This window comes from Nymphalis io, chromosome 19 (assembly GCF_905147045.1).
Source record: "Nymphalis io chromosome 19, ilAglIoxx1.1, whole genome shotgun sequence".
NCBI classification, from domain to species: domain Eukaryota; kingdom Metazoa; phylum Arthropoda; class Insecta; order Lepidoptera; family Nymphalidae; genus Nymphalis; species Nymphalis io.
The window spans coordinates 3,982,546-4,001,652 of NC_065906.1; the positions used below are offsets into that span (position 1 = coordinate 3,982,546).

General features: G+C 31.2%; 1 protein-coding gene across 3 annotated transcripts in view; it reads right to left on the reverse strand.

The window, feature by feature from the left end:
- Positions 1-19,107, reverse strand: part of LOC126775760 (zinc finger protein 541) — a 239,789-nt gene that overhangs the window by 20,322 nt on the left and 200,360 nt on the right. For all 3 annotated transcript variants that reach the window (XM_050497844.1, XM_050497843.1, XM_050497842.1), the window contains 4 exons: positions 3,640-3,758; positions 2,421-2,554; positions 1,769-1,875; positions 239-373 (listed from right to left, as the gene is read on the reverse strand). In XM_050497844.1, coding sequence (XP_050353801.1) covers positions 239-373; positions 1,769-1,875; positions 2,421-2,554; positions 3,640-3,758 — 495 coding nt within the window. The remainder of the gene's footprint in view (positions 1-238; positions 374-1,768; positions 1,876-2,420; positions 2,555-3,639; positions 3,759-19,107) is intronic.

Sequence of the window (19,107 nt, forward strand, 5' to 3'; positions counted from 1 at the left end):
GAACTTTACGATTTCTATTGATAATAAAAAGAATAAAATAATTAGTCTCCGCGTTTACATATTGTTGATAATTTGCCACTTCCTTATCAGCGATATATATTTATTAAATTAATTTATCTTTTAAAATGGTAGGCTTCAAAACTCAGGAGCTTTTAGTATTCAAGTAATCAAAATTATTTTTATTTAGTCTACGGAAGCTGTGTTTACTAATCGGTATTTTTTATATAGTTCTACTTACTGTGGTGTTGGACTTTGGTCTGCTGTTGTTGGTCTTGCTAGTTTTTGGGCGTGCTGGCGGCGTCGGCGGAGCAGGTGGCGTGCGAGGTGGACTGCTGTCGCCAATATGAATTCCCTTTTCCGAACAGTTGCTTGACTGAGAAATTATTAAATATTATTATTTTACAGGTATATTTTCGTTGGCTAATTGTAATGTGTAATAACTAAACTGCTTAAACGTCGATAAAAATGTCATTCGTTTTGAAGAAGTGTTACTTTTATGTTAAATTTATTTGCCTTAAAAGTCCTCTTACTATTTTAAAATTTTATAGTGTGATATAATTTTACCACGATTTTTTGAATATTGTATTTGAATCAAAGCTCAATTATCATTTCAAATTAAAAAAGACAGAATAGTGGACAAAGAAAGTCATTAGAACGGTTCATTAAATGTGAAGTAACTTAGCCATCGCAACCAAGACTCGAGGTTTCTCGAATCTAAAGGTACTTGGACTAACAATAGAAGCGTTTTCACTCAAAGCAATATAAAACTTAAATCGCTTTTCCTTATTAAAACTCCAGGAAAACATTCCCCGTTGATTTGCTTGAGCAATGTTTGTACTTTGTTCATTCCGGCTAAATTGTTTGAAAACACGACCACCATTATTCCAAATTTTTTCAGCCCAAAACCTGTAATGGTAGCGTGAAATTAAAAGAGAACAACGCGGATTTGAGCTAATTGGTTAATTAATAGGGACGTCCGTTGCCGAATTTTACACGCGGTCAGTTGGACGGCCGCCAACGCGTATTAAAATGTCAGATCGAGCTTATAACGTCATACGAATTTATATAAGGAAATTACTTTTCTTTATGACTTCATAAAATGATGTTTGAAAAGAAATGTTTTATCAGTTTTTAGTAATTCTTTTAAAGTACTATCAAAAAGTATTTTATAAAGTTTCATTGTCATTCTAAATGTCTATACAGTCGATTCACCCTAAAATTATATCAATATTTGACTACTAATAGTTATATTTTTAGATTATTATTTACTTAAATTGAAAAAAGTCATCAGTCAAAGTCAAGCGCTGTACTTTTAATGACTACGTGGTGGCAATTATTGTACCAACATTTTCCCATCGAATAGAAATCCGAATATCTCGGCAAAAATGCCTCTTGTTACCAGTGGAGGCCAAAACGCGTTGAGTGACATGTTTTAGAAACCATGTTAAATAAATATTAGTATCATTATATCTTCATATATATACTGACGATATACAAACAATATAACGTTCAGATTGTGTCTTCTTACTAAAAACATCAAATTTTTAGTATTGTACTCGTATACTTTAAGCATTAACTATTGAATAATAATAGTCATTCGGAAAGGCTACGGTTTCCATAATTATTATTAAATAATAAATAAGCAGTGACATCATTTCGCGTTTCATGGCTAAGGCCGGCATGACGTCACTAGACGTTCCTTAATAAATAATTCATTAATCCAAGGTTATTGGGTATTAAGATTGGGTATTTTAATAAAATTACTTACATCCGAATTTGAAGAGTTGGTGCGAGACGGCGATGTAGGTGAAGTGACGCGAGACGTGGTCGTGTCACGCTCGACGATCGCATGTGTGTCTGAGTGGTTTGTTGTTTCTATAAAATATTGTAAAATTTAAGGAGTGCTACTGCGTTTCATGCACTTATAAGTATTAATTAATTAGCTTTTATTATGGGTTACATATTTGTAAAGAAAATACTGTTTTTTTTTAATGTAATGTTATATATATACTTTCTCAGGTATATATTTTTAAATCATTGATGTAAGTGTAAATCATTTTAAATAAGAAGATTAATCATTAATTTCGATATAATTATATCTTCGAATTGTACGATGAAAGCAATATGATAAACTACAACTTACTATATAAAAATAATATACGATTTGTTATATCATTTTATAAATTTTATTTTCATTTTGCGTTAAAATCACTTCGGGTAAATTCTTTTTTCATCAGCTTTTGATGAGGTCTATTCGTAGCATGGTTCTAAGTTTCATCACGTCTTGGCAACGTGGTTTAGTCACGTCATTGATACAATATCAATGATGTGCCTAGACCACGAAGCTACTAGCGAGCGATGCCTTAAGCAAGCATAACCCTTATAATATATAACTTTGATAAAAAGGCCAGAATTCTTACTTGATTCAGCAGGAGGTTGATGATGGTTCTCTGTGTGTCTACGTAGAGATCGCGCGTCGCAATATGACTTGCCACATCCATCTGCCTTACATTCATATGGCTTTTTATTGCGATGTGTAAGCATGTGTCCGTTTCTGTAAAAAAAATTAATGCGATCATCTCGCTAATAACTCAAATATCACACACAAAGTTCATTTTTTAAATTGCAAATATAATTTTTGAAAATGAATGCGTGTGAGACAGATTTAAGTTTTATATTGTATTGTTTTATATGTAAATAGGTTTAGAATATTTATATATTTACTTCATTATTGTATTTAATAATGGAACTAAGCCTTATTATTTATTTGACTGTATATCATCAAACGATTATATTGAAACATATTTGTCCGCATGTTTGTTTCGGATGTTACGATTGGTATAAAATAATGTCTAAGTCGATTATTTTTGAATTTGGAACCGGAAATTAGTTGTTATTGAAATAAACGATTCGCAAAATTTGGTTATTTGCTTGTTATGTATATTTAAAAAATTTCAAAACATAATTTAAATATTTGCTTAATTATGCCATAACCGCCTTCAAGAGGTATAAAATATATATTATTCTATATTTTAAGATGTATTAAATTGCATTGCTATATTTAATTAAAATAGTACATTAAAAATGTCGCTTTTTGTGACAAAAGCACAGCATGTTATTAATCAGGAACCTCACTAATTTAACCCGGTTACAATTCACAATTAGGTCACCAGATAACGCGGCCACTTTGGGTCGAGTCGATACGCGCATTTTGAGCACACATTAATATTCATACAGTGTTAGCAACTACGATTAAAGGGACGACTTTCGGACGTACAATGACTTAACGGGAACTGAACATTTTATGTTTATTACTACTTGTTAGTTAGTAGTAGTAATAATTAATTTGTTACTTGTTTATTAAAGGGTTATCGAATCGACTTAATAACTGCTCGAATATTATTATTATCCGCACATATTAAGAAGGTAGGATCACAGAAATATTAAAAAAGGTATTTGAAAATATACATTATTTAAAAGTGCGTGTCTCCTTTTTAATATTATTATGTTGTTGTATTATCATATATACATATATATTCAGTTGTGATTTTATATTATAGTAAGTTCAAGAAACAGTCTAGACATTTCAATTAACATAATTACGGTCGTATTTGCATACGTTAGATGCATAATACTTACAGATGGTCTTGCCTCTTGAAAGCTTTGGCGCATGTTATACACACGTACTTCCGTTCATCGCTGTGGGTCAGCTTATGTTTCGCTAGTGCCGATGCATTCCCGAACACTTTGTTGCAAACCTGTCAACGACGTGTTATTTTAATACTTATATAATTAAACATCAATTATACGGCCAGCTAACAAGAATAATTTGTTGAATTCCGCTTGTGCACAAAGGACATACCATCTTAGTTGTCTAGGTTGGCGCTGTATTGACGTTTTATGAAGGACCTATTATTATTATAATACTTCAGCAGCCGTGTATATGGGAACGTCATCAATTCTCTTAAGGAAGCCTATTTAATTTAGCTTTTAAAAAAACACCAGTGACTGTTCGTAGCTCACCACAATGTCGAGAATATTGTGGAGATACGCTTGATGACCAATCGTTGTGACAAAACGACAACTATATATTTCTATAACTGTATATTGGGGTGACTTGCTGTGGTAACTGTTTCTGAAGACAATTTTATAGTCCGTACAACTTTATAGAAATAAAAATAACTTGAATCATGATAATATATCGAGAGGTTTTTGTGTAATAATACGATCCAACAACACAAAGTTAACTTATATATACATTTTAAATGTGTTTATTTCGAATGAGGATTGGAACAATATAAAAAAAAAAAAACCATATTTTTGTATTAAAGTTTTGCGGAAAACAAAATCGAGTCGAGCCTCTAATATATATCAATTAGATAAATATAATCAATATTTTATAAAATTATTAAAGATCAAACATGAAGTTTGATCATGACATCATGACAACATCAGTCATTGATATTTGTTATATTTATCTCGAATTTGAATAAAACATATAAATGTATTATAAAACAATTGCGTTAAAAGATATCTGATACAGTCACAAACACAATACAAACGTCGATACGACACACATACATAGCGAAGTATTCCTCGACCCGACGCCATTGTCTTCAATATTATTACCGTATATTTGAATATTTTACTGAAACCCAAGAGTTTTGGTAACGCTTTCTTGTCAATTCTCCTCTGCGAACTATTTGTTCATATAGAAATATATTTTGTTGTCATCGATCCCTTTTTCTATTATACCATCTAAGTACTATTATATCGATGTGTCGATGCAAAGGTTTTTACATTATGAATATATGTGGTGTAATTTTTATAATCTGTTTTCTAAATAGGCGGTAAATGTTTCATATGAATATTGTTAATTTTGTTTGTTAATGTTTTCTTCATATCTTTGGTTACATTAATTGTTTTTTTTTATATTAATTTTAAATATATAAATTATAAAAGACCGTTAATTTTTTTTAACCCACTTCAGAAAATGGCGACGTTTTGAATTTGCCTGTAAGATATGTATATTTTTTATGTATTATAGCGTATAATATTTTTGTTTATTAAACGGTTTTGATCGTGAGGTTCAGAACAGGTCGAATGTGGTCACATTTACATTTTTTTGATATTATACATTGTTAATTTGTTAATTAAAAACCAAAATTATTAAAGTTAAATTTTATTCTTTGTGAAAAACATATTTATAATAACAATAATCTGTGATTTAAATTAAAGTTTGTTTTGCATTGATATAAAAATGAAATCCAATAACCAGACTACAAAAGGATTATTCAATCTTAACCCGTGTTTATTACAAGAGCCCACTAAAGGAATTTTGTTAAGTGTACTCCTCATTCGAGCGCGAGATCGCTAACCATCCACCCACACAGTGGTAACCAACTGACCTACCAGCAAAAGAATTTCCAACTAGTGTTAGGCAGGTGGTTTGTCGTACAAATAGTGAAATCTTTTTTTCATATAGCTTACTTTCATATTCCGCTACGACTCTAAATAAATGGGATAAAGCTGCGTGAATGACGTAGTTTTTTTTATTTTAATTGAATTAATACAAACTTAAAAAGTAATTGAAATACGATATCTTCAAACTCATTTGAATGTTTATATATAATTGCAAACATATAAACTTATATTATTTTTCTTTTATAACATTAATTATATCTCTCTATATCGTTTCTAAGACGGCTAAAGTCTCGAATGTGGGTTAACAAATGATCGCTTCTCAGAAACAAGACGTATTATTGTGATACAAAAATTATTATACTTTTGTTTTCCAATGATGGTTATATTCTTTAATACTTCCACTTATCTAATAAATAATGTACACATTTTTTTATCAATCTAATAAAAGGTTGTATATAACGTTTATTATATAATATCATATCTATTGGGAATACTTCAATGAACTTTGCAGAAAATATTACGCGTCTTTTTTTTATATAAATAAAAAATTAATAGTAAGTCTTTAATCCAACCGAGTGTATCTTTCATCTATACGGTACAAAATAAGTCCCTTCGCCACAATAGACATTTCCTATGGGACGTGCGTTAGCCCAAAAAATCGCTCGTTTCTCCACAATGAATACCCATCGAATATAATAGACATATAAAAATATGTAATGGCTTCCCGTCGCAGAGCCCGTTAACTTATCTTACCGACGGATCGACGTTTACGTAAGGTTTATGTCGTAGATCGTTTTTATTGGGGAATAAAGTAAGTGAAATGGCTATTTCTATCGTAGGAGTCTTGTTTTGATGCGTTTAAGATTGATGGAGATCAGACTTACATCTTTAATGTATATAATATGGTTATTTGACTGAGTTATTAAGAGTAACATTATGTCAGAGTAACTATAGTAACAATGTGTATTTTCAATGTGTAAATCGTTATTAGAGAAAATTCAAAACATTTAAGCAAATGTTAAAATGTGTAAGCTTAAAGGTTAAGTCTGAGTCTTGATATGTCTTTACCTTACAGTTTAACTACTGATGGTTAATAAGTAGTTGATGCCGTCGATGTCATAGAAAATGTCAATTTAGATATTTTCGTCAATATTCATATTTACAAATGGCAACTATGCTAAAATGCTTAGAACTCGTACAGGTATTCGTGTTAAAATACAAACAATATTTCTAACATTAGTAAAATAAAAAAAAAAAAAAACAATTAATTATGACAGTGTGTAAAACAAGTTAAGTTTAGTATTGCTATGAATTATACAGAACTTTAAATGAATACAGAATTTATATAAACACAAAACTGACGCTTCGTGGATAACTCGGATAGCAGACATTACTTGTAATTTAACTCTAATATTATATAATTTCGCAACGCGACGCGCAATCCAATGAAATTTGCTTCTAGCCGGTTTCCTGCCATTTCATTTCAAAAAGCCCGACCTAATTCACGGGCCGTGACCCACATTAAAAATGCATGTGAAATCGGGCCGTGCGTCTTCTCGCAACAATTTTTCACTTGACATTGTTTTGTGAGAACGCCTTCCGTTTGGAAAGGCGTCAGCGAGGGAAATAGTCCCCTCTTTCTTTCGTAATTTTATAAGTGCTTTTAAAATGTTGAGTAACATTAAGAATTATTTGAATATTAAATGGTATAACAATTCGTAGAAAAGGAACTTATTTATCTGTTTTGATAACGAAAAGCCAAGATAGATGAATCTCACACCACACCAGTTTAGTAACTTTTATAATTGTGATTATGTGTATGTATTATATGCCGATATAATTATAAAAGTTTTTAAATTAACATATAACCGTAACCGTAACAGCCTGTGAATGTCCCACTGCTGGGCTAAAGGCCTCCTCTCCTCTTTTTGAGGAGAAGGTTTTATAACATATAAGTATTTATGTATTTCCTCGATTTTATCATGACAAATAAAACGCTAAAATATTGGAATGTGACTATTAAATTCTATATTTTATTATTTTAATACGACATTGTCTTAACAATACTACGATACTACTTGTACGAAAATAAATTTTAACCGTAAATTCTGGATTTTGTACATTCATAGTATTTGAACGCAGATGTGAGCACCCTGGCGGATAAATGGTAAAATAGGTTTTCTCTTTACAATTTTTACGTACTAGTTTGCCTTTGAAACTCATACAATAGTTTTTAGTTTCGACTGTTGACATATCTCCCTTTGTGCATTGAAAATTCGGTGAAGTTAATTAATTAACTTTATTAGTGAAAAGATCATTTTTGTAAATTTATATCTTTAAATACAGAGAAATAATAGTTTCCAGAGATTAGGTAAGGCTTTGTGCAAGCTCGTTTGGGTAGGTACCACCCACTCATCAGATGTTCTACCGCAAAACAGTAGTACTTGGTATCGTTGTGTTTCGATTTGAAGGGTGAGTCAGCCAGTGTAATTACAGGCACAAGGGGCATAATATCTTAGTTTCCAAGGTTGGTGGCGGATTGACGATGTAAGCGATGGTTAACATTTCATACAATGCCAATATCTATATACTTATACTATATAACACTACATATGTATGGGCGTTGGTGACCACTTACCATCAGGTGGCCCATATGCTCGTCCGCCTTCCTATTCTATAAAAAAATTTTTGTTTATTTTTCATAGAATTTAGTCAACTGACTCAGTTATTACTAACGATTAACTTTAGTTTATTTTAAAGATTATCATAATCATTCTCATCGATTAGTAGAAGATGATATTGTAGACATAGTTGGAAGGATTGTGTTCACCTCCAAGTTATAATCGTGTCAGGATACTGCTCAAATCTATACAGCTAAAGTAACAGGTGCAAAGGCCTAAGCTATATCAGTCATAATAAATAAAGTGTCAGGATTTCAGGATCATAAGATCCATTTTCTTGTGACACGATTTCCGTGAAAATGTGAGGATCATCGCGACATCTACGCTGAGCCAAGGGACTGAGCAATACTCACGCATCAATTTACGAACTCATTTTTATAAAGAAATAGACTAGAACGTAAAGGAGATTAATTTGATGAGATTTATTAGGTTTAAAGTTCTATGAGAAATAAATTGGAATCAACTGATTTCTTTTCTGTTGATTAATCTAGACTAGAATTTATATAAAATTAATATCAACTCAATTTACAATTTATTCAACTATTTATTTAAAAGACATATTGATACAGATAAATAGGCTAACTTACTTTTTTTCATAAAACTATTTCAATTACTGTTTGATGATAATTCCTGACAAGTTACTATAATCGGGTTTTTGATTACAGCAAAGATAATCTAAAAAAAACTTTCTAAACGAATCTGCCAATTGACGTATATATTTGCTTTTTGCATTTTATATAAATGTGCGCCTCTAAAAGTTTTAAGTGGCTGAGATTGGTTCAATAGCATGCAATATGGCGCTCCCTATTTACTCTGGCCCGGCACGTCTAAATCGGCCTCGTAGGGCGACGTGCCTGACGTGTCGCCAATGCAAATGAGCCGTGACGATTAACTCCATTGTCGTGGAACTGTCAAGAGTTTCCGTTTTAGGGGTAGAATATGCTTTGGAAACTAAAAGAGATTAGAAAATTTTAATAGTCTTCAATAATGCTGAATAAAGAATATATTGATTTGATTGTAAATTAAAAAAAATATTATAAAATTTATATCTACAGTTATATTTATAGTGCTAGTAAGTTGCGTAATATGATTTAGGTATATACTAAACTAATGCACGAAACGTATTATGCATTTATACAAAAAAGAAAGGTCACTAATCGTGTTTTTTGTGTTTAATATATAACAAAATAATATTCGAATACATAAATCGAATAACTCCTTAATGTAATCTCTCAATGTTTTCTGTTTTTCCGATCGCGGCGGCTTTACTTTCCGTGAATTGAATCGAAAATGGGATGAGAGCCTTTTGTTTATGGATTCTGTTTCTATGTGAAAAAAAAAAATCATTAAGCATCTGCCACATAAATTCCAAATATTCTTAATTGTTGAATATCATTGTACACTATCTATTTTGTACAATATAAAAATAATATAGTCTGTTTGTGTATGTAAATGATATTATAATAAATAAACAATTAAATATATTTATGTAATCGAATTGTTGGTACATAAATAATTGTCATTTAACATTTAACTGCCACATTAATCTATTCGTTAGTTTATAAGGCAGTAGAATCGATATATATTTTAGAACCCGGGTTGGTCTTGGTTTCGAATCTTGCGCCGGACTAATAAAAAGTAATTTGTTTTTCTATCAATTAATTTACAGTCCGGAATTAAGAAGTTGGTAGTATTACATTCTCGTGCTTCGGAAATCACACCGTTATCTTGCGCCTGATCTTTTTCCTGTCGTGTTAGTTTTTCGTCGCATCGGATTATGAGACTAAATGATTGAAAAGTGCAATCATGTTTGCGTACACACTTCACTATAGTTTAAATTAGCTGCTATGATCGAAAAGATTCAAGATATTTTACTGGAGGTAGGGCTTTGTGCAAGCTCGTCTGGGTAGGTACCACCCACTCATGAGATATTCTACCGCAAAGCAGCAGTACTGGGTATTGTTGTGTTCCAGTTTGAAGGGTGAGTGAGTCAGTGTAATTACAGGCACATTTTACTGGTGGTAGGGCTTTGTGCAAGCTCGTCTGGGTAGGTACCACCCACTCATCAGATATTCTACCGCAAAACAGCAGTACTTGGTATTGTTGTGTTCCGGTTTGAAGGGTGAGTAAGCCAGTGTAATTACAGGCACAAGAGACATAAAATCTTAGTTCCCAAGGTTGGTGGCGCATTGGATATGTAAGCGATGGTTGACATTTCTTACAATGCCAATATCTATATACTTATACTATATAATACATACATATGTATATGTAGCGGTAACTTTACGTTTTATTAACATCGTAAATTGTAACTGTTAAATGGCGATTTGAAATGTATATAAGAACCTACTTGAATAAAGTATAATTTGATTTACAAGATGAATGTAAGCATTTCTGTTTTTATTTCCAAATTGATTGAACGCTACGTTCAATTTCATTTTCTAGTACACGTTATGGATTAAAATATCGATGGAAATTTTAATAACAGGCTTTTTCTATCACACCGCATGTTTTATTTTTAAAACTGTCTGAGCTCCTTTTAAACGTTTCACGTGAAAACAAATACATAATAACAAATAAATTAACATGAATGAACATGAAGTATCTATTAGTAATTAATGGACTTTATGCTATGTTTGTGCAATGGTCGATATATTTTAAATCAAACGTTACGAATAAGACGAACTCAAATATAATACTATAAAGCCTTGTCCATCAGAGCGTAAAAAGTTGCAAGAATTATTGATCCAAGTTGTCTTCTTATTCCGTCTAAGATTTCCATACTTCCGCTTTTGCGGCATTAGTTGCCCTGTCTTCCTAATTGGATGACGTACAACCCGTCTGTCGGCAACATTGAATTAAGTCAATTATATTTCGAAAGGTTTTTTTGACTTTAAATACTTTTTTTTCTTTGACTTGAAGAAAAGTCTCTTGTGCATAAACATTCAAAGACAATGTGAACATACTTGTATTATACATTCGTTAGTCTGTATTACTTTTAATTTCATTATGGACCGACATATTTTAATTAATATCTTCTTTTTATTTTATAAGAAGAAGACGAACAGTATATATTAGATATTTTTTATCTTTGCGAGCGTCGGGGTCAGTATAGTCTTTGGTACTGCAAGAAATATGTCACCTGCCTGACGCTTACCCTTGCGAATACTTTTGCTGGTGGGCCTGTTGGCCGACACCGAACGCTTTGTTGAGCCATCAACAGCCAGCACTTACCATAAGTGATGTCTGGTGATGTTGATAGCTAAATTTCACACCAAAAAATGTTTTAGTTAAATCTTATAACGCCTTATATTTTGTTGGAAATTACACGGCATTATCGATATTCAATCGATTCGTATGTTCGACATTCGTTTAAAGAATGTGATTTTTTGTCACGTAGTTCTACATAATCTTTATAAAATAATCCAAAAACACGAAACGAACAATTTAATAAAGGTCATAGAATTGTAAAATACTTTTGTACGTAGAAATAAAGCGGTTTATAACAATGCAATAATTTCAAAGGCGCATTTTTTTCTCAGTCTGCTTGTCTGCGATTTCACCTCTGTTTTTGTTCTTGCGCTCTGAATGCCAACCATTTGTCAACCCTGTCACGGCTTTGTCTCATACTCCCTATATTTTTAAGTCTTAATGTAAAAGGTAATTATTTTCATTTGCTTAATTTTGTTAAAAATTAAATGATATCTGTTTTGTCAAATGATATATGTAAAAAGATTTTAAAACTTTTTACTTTGTAAATGAATTTAACTATTAATAGTTTAATGTATTTTTTAATAAGTGTAGTAAATATTTTTATAGTATTATTCATATGATATTAAATTTAGCAGAAAATAAAAATGAAATTGTCAGAAAAAATTTAACACATTTGTCGTAAATAATAATAATATTAATGTCCAAAAAGTATTAATACTTGTAAGTATCGAACATTTTTTCGCTCTTTTATTATAAAGTCAACAACTACAATCTCGAAAAAGTTAAGTAAGATTAAAGTGTGTGTTTATATAATTCGACGAAGATTTTCAAATATGGCGATACGCACACATATATGACTTAAAGTCATCTTCTATTTGTCCATTTGATACAAAGCAATATACGTCCGTCAAATTCACTTTAGCGAAGTGCTATCAAATGTATCATTATTTTTATAACAAATGTCCATTCTACTTGTTTAACTAACCGTGCCACATTTCCTTTCCCTGTCATAAAAACTGACCTTTTTCTTTTATGGTCACATGGACAATTGAGAGAATATAATGCGAATTTGTCGAGATAATCCAACACTTCGTAGATTGAACGAAGTTTACCTTTTTAAGAAAACACGAACGTCTCGGGAAAAAGCGGGGATTAGAGACTGAGGGAGATAGAACATGGAATATAATAGAAGTGACATTAAACAGGCCCGGTAACGAAATATACATCAAAGGTAAAATAACGAATAATTAAATATGGTATACAATTTTTTAAAGTTTCTATGAATTTTTTTATTGAAAATATATGAAATTTTAAATTACTTATTGCATTTCAGTATAGGGATGGTTTCTGTGACATACGAGTTTGTTGTGTAGATTAATAATAGATTTAATGAATACTGCTTGATTCAACTGTATTCTAAATTTAAATCTTTAAGCTTATGGCGTGCTCGAGAATCTAGGCTGCGAGGATAAACTCCTTTCATGTAAAGCTTAACAACAAAACACTTCTCAAAGAGAAAGGTCCCTTTATACGTCTTTTACTATCGAAATTTATTCCATCTAACCTTCATCAATCACGCGTACGCGTAAACCGGTGACTGACGTGTTAACAGGTGATTTCATCTCTTTCACGCTGTAACGAATGTAGCGTGACATAGCATATTTTAACACATTTTTATTTATTGACGATAAAAGAATGTCAACAACTGCAACGCAAATACATTGACTGTTAAATCTTCAAAGTTTAATCTCGGCACGATACTCTCTGTAGTGTTGCGCCATAGGATCGTTGCAGTGTAGCGGACGCCTTAGGATCTTATTAAAGTCAATAGTTTAGTAGACTGGACAAATTGCACACAAAATATCAAAGCCAATTTATGATAACCACATAAAGTAAAGAAGCATTTATTTTATTTACTAAGACGTGATTAATATTTTATAGATTATATAAGAATATTATGATATAATTTAACGTCTTGTTACAATGGACATGTTAGTTTAAAGAACCAATCGTAAACGTCCAATTATAAGAGATGCCCTTAATTTTAAAAGATAAAGTTTCAGTACACGACCGCAAGCGTTCATTTGGAATTACCTGGAGTGGTTTGGCTGGCTGCCGAGATCGTTTATTGGGTCGCTTTAATATACCGGGCAGCGCTGGACAGCGTTTTGTTATTGCTATGAAGCTTACTTAACCTATATCACAGATATGCTATGAAAATAAATGTATACTTGCTTTTGATGAGGGATCCAATGTTTTTCCTTTTCCCTTTTATATAAAACAATTGAAAACATAAGCCTCTGAATTTTATGGATTCGAAGATTTTATATTATAAATACAGTTTTACATTCCTTTTGTTAGCATTTTTATATAAAAGGTTTGGGCCACAGCTTCACCCGTATGTGAGGGAGAGCAGGTAACCTATGTTTAGTTAGAGTATAAGCTGCATCTTAACAAATTTTAATCCAAATCCATCCAGCTGTTTTTGCTGAATTGTATAACAAACATCCACTCATACACATTTCAGATTTATAATATTAGAAGGGTTAATTTATATTATTTATTAATAAGATCACAGCTCCTATAGCTATTTATAACAGTTAATTTATCTAAAGTAAAAGTAAAGTAAAAAGTAACAGCTTGTGAATGTCCCACTGCTAGGCTAAGGCCTCTTCTCCTTTTTTTTTTTTGAGGAGAAGGTTTGAAGCTTATTCCACTACGCTGCGCTGCTCCAATGTGTTGGTGGAATACACATGTGGCAGAATTTCAGTGAAATTAGACACACGCAGGTTTCCTCACGATGTTTTCCTTCACTGTCAAGCACGGGATGAATTATAAAAACAAATTAAGCACATGAAAATTCAGTGGTGCTTACCCGGGTTTGAACCACTAGGCCATCTCGGCTTTAATTCATCTATGAAAGTTTTTTATGGCTTGTATCTATTTACATGATTTATTTGCAACAATTAGAACGCTATTGCATATTATAAAATGTTAGTGGAATTATTTATTAAAATAATTTTATTGAGTCACGTACACTCAAATCACGACTTCAGTAATCTTTCCTTTACTAAAGATTTAGGCGTGTAAAATTTGCACATACGTTATTTTACAGCGTGGAACAATAATTTAAGCAGCACTATGAGCAGTTTATTTACATGCACAAGACAGTAAAAAGAGCCTACACTACAATTAGGTAAATCACTTTGGTAACGTTCCTTAGAATTGTATAAGTGGGGTGTTTCGTCTTCGATAAAAAAGATTTTGACTGTCTTGCTGTTCTTAAAGTTTCTAAGATGTACGTAATTTAATGTGGGATGTGGTCGAGCTTATCGTAGGCTGGCAAGCGCCCAAGCCCAGCTCACTGCTGGCTTTGCGTCAGACCACGGCTCAAGTCCGGTTAACTTAATGCCACAACATATGAATATACATTGTGTTTTGGTAAGCAAAATGCACGCCCAATGCAGAATGAATTGTTACGTAAATATTATGTATAATATTATAATGTATTTTTTATTTTCAAACAAATAAAAGTGTCAATTTTTTTTTAATAAAATGTTGCCAGCTTCTTCTGTGAAACGAATAGGTACGTAGGTAATAATTCGTTTCGTGACGATAAATCGAAGGTGAAAAGGATTCGAGATGATGAAATAGATGATAAACGATGAGATGAAATATTGTCATACACTTTTTTTGTGGGAAGTGAATGAATCATATAAATCGAATCGATAAGATATCGAAAGATACATATGTAGATACTGTGTTTTAGATATGGAAAATATATAAATACATTAAAAAACACTTATGTACTTCTTTAATTATCATAATAGGTTAACATTTTTTTACCTTTTCAAATCCCCTTTACAACATATACATTTTTGTACAAGCGACGAATTCAAATTAAAGGACGAACAGTGTTATTGTTCATTTATACAACTAAATTGTTTGATTATAGCAGCTGAAGTGCGAAAGCAACAAATTTATGTAAACACTGTCATAGACGAACATCTTGACAACATTAAACAGCTTGTTGAACTATTAAGCAGGCTACACATTAGTAGATAATTACAGGACAACAGCTTATTTTAATTAATTTTTCTTTGCTTTGTCTTTTTAATTTTTCGTTAGTGAAATAGGATCAGATGCGTGTAATGACAGTTATTTTCCATTCAAGGTCTGTTGTGGACAAATTTTAAAATGCTTTTCAGATTATATTAGTATTATAGATCTGTTTACCTAAGATTACATTGAGAGTTAAATTAGATAAATAAAATCATGAAATATTAAGAACATTGTAGAACAAGAGTGGCAGTAAATTTATGAATGATATAAATTATTGAATACTTAACAAAAATGTTATTTAAAGCCAAATCGAGATAACCTAATGATATATGTATATACAAGCCTTCAGACGTCAAATAGCATTAAACATTCAGGTCGCGTTTGAGGCTTTCAGCTTCCAAGTCACGAACTATTAAATGAAATAAGAATCTGTCATAATTTGGTTCGATAAAATGAAGAGATATCAGTAAATTTGATTTGCTTCTGTATTGACAGAGCTGTGAATTGTTGATAAAGTGTTGATCATTAAATATATTATAATTAGTGTAATTTATTTATATTTTATTTACCACAAATAGGATTATATGGTACAGAAAGCGGTTCTACATTTTACTATTATTACAAAGATTGTGTTGTTTGGTTTTTAGATTGACAAAATATTTCCATCACTATTATTCACTATGGTTAATATTTTTTTAATTGCATTTAATTATTAAATATTTGTTTTTTTTATAGTTAATATCGATAGTTAGATTGAGTACTCTAAGGCGGCTTCCGACGGACATGATGCGGATTAATTATATTTTAAACAAATAGCTTTGTTAAACAACCCTTATTATATCCGAATCTATATAAAACCGACACTAGAAATCACTTCGATAGTGATTAATAAATCAATATTCCTTATTGCCTAAATAAATAACATAGGATTCGCTTTAAAGATAATTTAAATGGTAATAATAATTATCAAAATTTGATACTGTCAGTGTTAATGGGCTTGTTTTGTTAAAAATTCTTCAAATGCAAGCCCGTCACCAAATATGTTCTAAGCGATATCTAAGAATTTTAATCAAAAAACTTTATTCAACGTAGAAGCATTGCACTTGTTTAGGGATTGTCAAAAAATGTACCACTGGGTTAGAAACACCAAGACCTAAACAACAAACAATCAGAGAAAGAAGCACATTGGGATTTATTATAATTTTATATAAAAAAACCTAGCAAGTGAGGTTCCACCACCACACAATACTGAAAGATTTACCAAGTTATTTTAAGATTTAGACTTTTCATAGGTTTTTCTTTAATTTGTTCGTAAAAATTAATGTCCTTATTTTTTTTTAAGTTACGGTTTTCGTATTTTTTTCTATACTTGATACAAGATATTGCTTCTTGCCAAATTTCATGATTCTAGGTCAACGGGAAGGTTACTAGTTAGGTACTCTATAGGTTTTGATTCCCTTTGCGAATGTATGGGGAATGCGAAATAAAAGGCGATTGCGTAGACTTAAAGATTTCATTTATTCACAAGTCTAAGGGAATGCAAACCTCAGTATTCAGTATTAATTTCAATCTTTATACCTCTAAGCGTTCCTGAGAAAAAGGTTCTTGACGGACAGACAGACAGACAGACAACGAAGTGATTTTATTATTTTTTGAAACAGCCAGGAGGCGACCTCTTCATTCTCAAGGTGTGTTATCATCTACAAAGAAGTTACAAGTTACTTTTGAATTGTAAAATGTAATATTTTTGCAGTGTTATATTTTAAGATGTTCGATCTGTTCGGTTCGTAATTGCTTGATTAATTATTAGGAAAGCGAGATGGGGTTAAAACGAGACGAGGGTCGGAGATCCACGGCGACATCAATAAGCCTTAATTGGCAAGGACCATCAAGGCTATTAGCCGGCCCAATTAGCAGTATCAGTTCAAATCTCATTCCAACATTAAAACAACTTGGTATCTGATTATATTATGGAGCCTTTTTAAGTTATTCTGTGGAATCTGGTGAATGATGGAATTATGGCAGCGGGGATCGCCTCAATGATGAGGGTAATACAAAAGCAATATTAAATATCTGTTTTTCATTTTATGCTTATGAAAATGAGAATATTTTTATTTAATATTTAATCGAGTATTTCGATAAACAAAATCGTATGTTCATTAGTTGAATAAATTCTTCTGAATAGTGTGGTATTATATTAATCTTTATTATTATATATTAAGTTACAGAGATAAATAAAATGAAATATTTTATATTGAATGCCATAATTTTTCTTATCTATTGAAGTTGAGAGAGGTGTTGTTCTTGGCACCACCTAGCATCTTTGATCGCATTCGGCTGACCTATAAACATACTTTCTGAAATCGCTATTCCTTTGGATGAAAGAATATATGGATATATTCCGTATTTTCCGCATAAGATCCCCTTTCGATATATTTCCGATAATTTATGATTGCTGAGGATAATACATGCAGCCCTGCCTTAGCTCATGAAGTCTTTTATAATATTGTTTACAAATTAATCTAAATTAATTAAAATTAATCTTAATTTGTATTAGTGTTGAAGTTTATATATTATTTTAAGACTTCGGTATAATTTGAGAAATCATTAATAAATAAAAGTAGACTAAGTCTGGAATATCGAAAAGGCCAGTGGACAGATGACATAAGAAAAGTGGCGGAGGCTCAATAGATGCGAATAGCACAGGACAGGAAGGTTTCAGATTTGAAGAGTGAATATAATTTCAAAGAGGACATCTTTGCTTCCATGATCAGCGGAGTATTGGTTGCGTGAAGAATTATTAACTCTTCCAAAGCCAATACCGAAAGGGCACAAAAAATCACTTAATAATAATATTACTTTAATATTATCCCAAAACGGTGTCTTATATGTACTAAAATTATTTCAATTAAGAGTAAAATGTGGTTGAAACAAAATGTAAAGCTAGTATATGAATACGACTTAAAATCAATCAATAACTATTATGTATTGAATGAATTTGTAACCAAAAGTCCACCAACTTCATGGAAAAAACAAAAAAAAAAAATGAAATTGAATTGAATTGAAAAGTTTTCTAAAGGAAAATTTACATAAAGAATTTTAATTCTGAAGAAAAATCGTAATTACACTTCCATGAAAAAAGTTTTAAACAGATTATTCTATCTTTTTGATAAACCGCTTTAACGACAAATATAATTGGTGTTGCTACAATTTTACTTTAAATTTAATCGGGAAATCAATAAAGCGACTATTTATGTAAACGCTTGCGTAATTATACCTAAGATTTAAACAAATTATAAATTAATTAAAATGAGTATTGTTCAACCAAAATTTTAATTACGAAGTTGAATCAATCACTTAACATTTTACAAAGTTATGTCTACTAATGACTCCCTATTAAATTAATATAGATTATTAAAAAGTAATATAACTATTATGAAATATGTTTTGACTTTAAATTCACGTGCCAAAGAAACACAAACGATTTTTCTTTATAAAGTAGGTAGGACGAGCAAATGGGCCACATGATGGTCAATTGTCACCACTAGCCATAGACATCAGGCTTTGTTAGAAATATTAACCATCTCTTACATCAAAAGTGCGCTACAAACCAACGGAGCTAAGATGTTATATCCCTTGTGTTGTTACATAACAATACTAAGTACTGCTGTTTGGTGGTAGCATATCTGATGAGTGGGTGGAAACTACTCAGATGGGCTTGCACAGA